Raw genomic sequence first — 4,070 nt, 5'->3', positions numbered from 1 at the left:
AGTATTTAATCACCTATAAAAAATAAGCTAGCACTTTCAGTTTACATCTCATTGCACAAGATCAAAGCTGGCCTTTGGTCTAAGCACAGGACACAGAGACCTCGACCTACAGACAGTGAAGTAGGCTCAGAGCACACAGAAAGAACACAGACTAGCCATCAGGCTTTCAATTCACACTGCACGTGTCTTCAGTTCCATCAAAAGCGAAACCCACCACAGAACTCTGCTCGGGCCCGCAATCTCCACACGTTACCTTTTCAAAAGCCTTTCAAACACGGAAACAACGGGACCGGAGAATTCTACATTTCTCCCCGTAAATGAAGAAGCAGCAGAAGCACTTGTTAGATGTGACAGCCCGCAGCAGCTTTATTAGAGGGTGACAGGTACAAGCCTAGCGGTAGCGGTGCAGCTGCAGGGTGTTGCGCCGCCGCCAGGCCGCGCGGCGCGAGCCACCGATGGTGTGGTGGAACTTGTGGCCCTTGCCCAGCCCACGACTCTTCCGCCCGGCCGACGTCAGCCCACGCATCTCCCTGTGCTTGTGGACGGGCTTGGTGATCCACTGGGTGTCAGGGTTGCGCCTGATGGTCTTGTGGAAGGGATCGATCAGGATCACTTCAAAAAACTTGTACGTGGAATCTTCACCCACCCAGTACGAGTTCAAGACTCTCAGAGCCCCACAGTGACGGCCAGCACGTTCCTAGAGGAAAAAATAAAAGGCTGTAAAATCACAGAAGCCAGGCTCTCTTCACACAGAAAACCCCAAGTAATCAAACCTAAAATATTATAAGTGCTAGCAATTTCAGTTTGCCCTGAGAAATCCTCTCTTCCTAAAAGAACTGTCCCCCTTCCTGTTGCAAAGACACTAGGAAAAATAACATCTGAAAGGAATGCAGTATTAAAAAAAAAATTTAAAAATAGGTGCTTGGGTTCTTACACAGAACAGGTTTTAAAGAATGTCAGGAAGGTGCTTGGTTGACAAAAGAAAGAACTACTTTGTACGCAGAAGCACCTGAGCAGTAAATACAGTTAAAAACTACTTTAACCTGAACACTAAGACCACAAGCAGCACCTGGGGCCACGAACAATCTTTTGTGGGAAGTTATGAAAGACTGATGAATTTGCACATCCAAAGCTACAGGGGAGAAAGACATTTCTGCAGAGAATAAGCCTGTACTGATAGGAGAAAAAGAAGAGCTGATGTAACAAGCCTTTGTTCCACTGCTGGTGTACGAGTGCTTGCTATTCCTCCCCTCACTTGTGGTTGGAAAGAAGCAGTCTTAGTTTAGAAAACAAAACAAAGCAGAAAATATCAATTATCCAACTCCATCTGCCTCTCCTGTCAGAAATGCTCCTTATTTAAAGCACTGAAGGTGTTTAGTGGTAGGATTTTAGCATCACCATGGGAAAGTGTCACCCGAGGGAGCCCACCCATCGTCTATCCCAGTGCAGCCCAACCTGCCGGCCCCGCTGGGCGGCACCCGACTGCCTTCGGCAGCTGTGGCACCCTTATTTCAAGGCGAGGGCAACACATGCATCACACATTGAAACATCAGCCATCCCCAACCAGCTTCTCTGTGGGGACACCCACCTACAACCAAGGTTTTCTACTGCTGCACTTCTGTCTGAAAAACGTACATCTTCCAGAAGAGAGTGTGACAGATTCAGAAAATTTCAAACTAAAACTGAGGGCAAATAACCTCTTCCCTGACCTGTCACCACAAGTGAGCATGTGACCAGCCACCAGATACCTGGGACTACCATATCTGAAGAACACGTCATGGGCACTTAAAACAGAGAACTGTATTTTTAATTTAAACTCATCATCTATGTTTCTTTTAAATGGGCATGGCCCATTTAAGTTTGAGGTTTTCTTCCCTTTTAAAAACCCCTCCATATTCATCTTGCTTGAAGTCACCTGGGAATATTTCTGAAGTCCTGGGAACAGAAAAGTCTTCTGCTTCAAGATGGAAAGGTAATGAGCAGTTTTTATGCTTTCACAACGTCTCCTTTTTGAGAGTACAGACAAGTAATAATTCTAGCCCACTGAAGGAATTTCTTCTAAGGTGAGAACTACGTCTCTTCAACATGACGTCTGTGACATGAAACTTAAAATGATACCACAGAATGCAAGTTTCCACTTTGAGTATTTCAGCAGGTAGCATCTCACCTGAAAACAAGTTAACCACCAATATTTGTGCCTGCGAAGTAGCAGTTTCTTCAGAAAGACCCAGGAGGTCTCTGGCACGCTGCCTTCAGACCCCCCAGGACACAGCTGAGGGCACTGTGCTGCACTCCTACCACCCAAACTGGCGCTACAGACCTTAAGGCTGGAGCTCATCTGTACCCTGTGAAAGGCCCATGACCTAAAGCAGGTGCCACACAGCATGGCAGGGGACACCAAGGTGGGATTTAGCCACGAGCGAGGTCAGACACCTTAGCATATCTGAATTATTTCTCATGCCCAACTCTTTCATCTACTGGGGTTTATACTAGATATACATATCTGCTTTTCATTACTAATACTGGGGCAGACTTCAGAAGTATACACTATGAACTCCAACAAACCACCAAAGCAGTGCTTCCCCCAGACCCCACATGGAGTCTGGGTAGTCTTTCCAATTGTCTCCATCCACCTTTTCAAGACACTCTACCGCTTTCCTGCCATCACTATTCACAATTGTTTTACTCAAAACATTAACAAAACAGCTGTTTGGCTTTTTTTTTGTCTCTGAGGATTTCCAGCTTTTACAGACCCAAAACCTCCCTACGGCCACGTCTCTAAGCAATAACCAAGAGTCACCTCTGCTACAGACTGGAGGCTCCGGGCAAACTTCAGCTGGTTGACGCCGTGGTGCACGGGTTTGCCGTAGGTCGCGCCCTTCGGGACCGGGCGCTTCCGGCCCCCTCGGCGGACACGGACACGGTAGATAATGTAACCTAAAAGAAACGGTCACTGAGCAACTGCAAGAATTCTGTAGCAAGTGCAAATCACAGCAAGACAATTTCAATGCCCATGCTGCATTTCCAGCCCCCCAAACCTCACATGAAGTGCTACAAAATGATGTCACTATACCCGTCCTCACCAAAACCTACAACCGGAGATGTCACATGGTGGTTTTGTTGTTTCTGTTACAACCAAGGAAGGGATGTCCTGTCGCAATCATTTTTTAGTTCCAAAGCAGAGCTTAAGGCACTTTCCAAACACATCGAGAAGAGCTATGGCTATGCTGTAAAAAACCAAAACCAAACAAAAAACCCCACCACCACCCCAAAACAACAAAACAAATGGTCCAAACTGAAAATCCCATATTCTGGTAGCAGAATTCACAAAGTGCTGAAGCATAAGCCACCCACAAACCCTGTGGAAACTCGATCACTGAAAAATGAGGAAACTTCATTGCAATGAAGTTTCAATTGCACTTCACAAACAGGAACAGAAGAATAAACTTTTAGCTCTGTGTTTCCACAATGAGCAAGCACACGGGTTCAAGGATTTGCTTGAGTTACAGATGGACAGCTGCTTTCCCCTAGTTTCTGTCACTGACCAGTAACCATTTTCTAATGACAGTACAAACTTGCATCACTTTGTTTACATGCAGCTGTACCAGAGACAAAGTAATGCAAGACAAAAGCTGGCTGGGCAGAGGAGGACCCTCAAACCTAGGCCAGCTTTGCAGCAGCAACACAGCACAAGAACTAAAGCCAAAGCCCACTTGATCTCCACCCACCAAAATGACCCCAGAAGGTTTTGGGCTGTGGGCACTGTTACCAACTTAACCCGTTTATTAAGTTAATTTCATGCTGAACAATTCAGGTTCTTGGGGAACGTTTAAGGTTCAGATTGTGCTGTCCTACCACCACTTAAAGAAGCATGTGGAGTTGCTCCCTGGGCCTCGTTACCTTGCTTGGCCTTGTATCCCAGCCTGCGAGCTTTGTCTGGCCTGGTGGGCCGGGGGGCTCGGTGCAAGGCGGAGAGCTGCCGGTACTGCCAGCAGCGCACGCGGAGCAGGAACCGCATCACGTCCGACTGCTTCTTCCTCCACAGCTCCTGGATGTACTTGTAGGCACCC

At 47.0% G+C, this 4,070-nt stretch overlaps 1 protein-coding gene across 1 annotated transcript; it reads right to left on the bottom strand.

The window, feature by feature from the left end:
* Nucleotides 1-348: 348 nt before the first annotated feature.
* RPL15 (ribosomal protein L15) lies at nt 349-4,069 on the bottom strand (the record flags this gene model as incomplete). The annotated part of the gene is made up of 3 exons (XM_008938495.1): nt 349-697; nt 2,801-2,937; nt 3,901-4,069. Coding segments are annotated over 3 exons (612 nt in total), but the record flags the coding sequence as incomplete, so codon positions are not given.
* Nucleotide 4,070: the final 1 nt, after the last annotated feature.

This window comes from Merops nubicus, unplaced genomic scaffold (assembly GCF_000691845.1).
Source record: "Merops nubicus isolate BGI_N331 unplaced genomic scaffold, ASM69184v1 scaffold36784, whole genome shotgun sequence".
NCBI lineage: Eukaryota > Metazoa > Chordata > Aves > Coraciiformes > Meropidae > Merops > Merops nubicus.
This window is presented reverse-complemented; position numbering and strand designations above follow the sequence as displayed.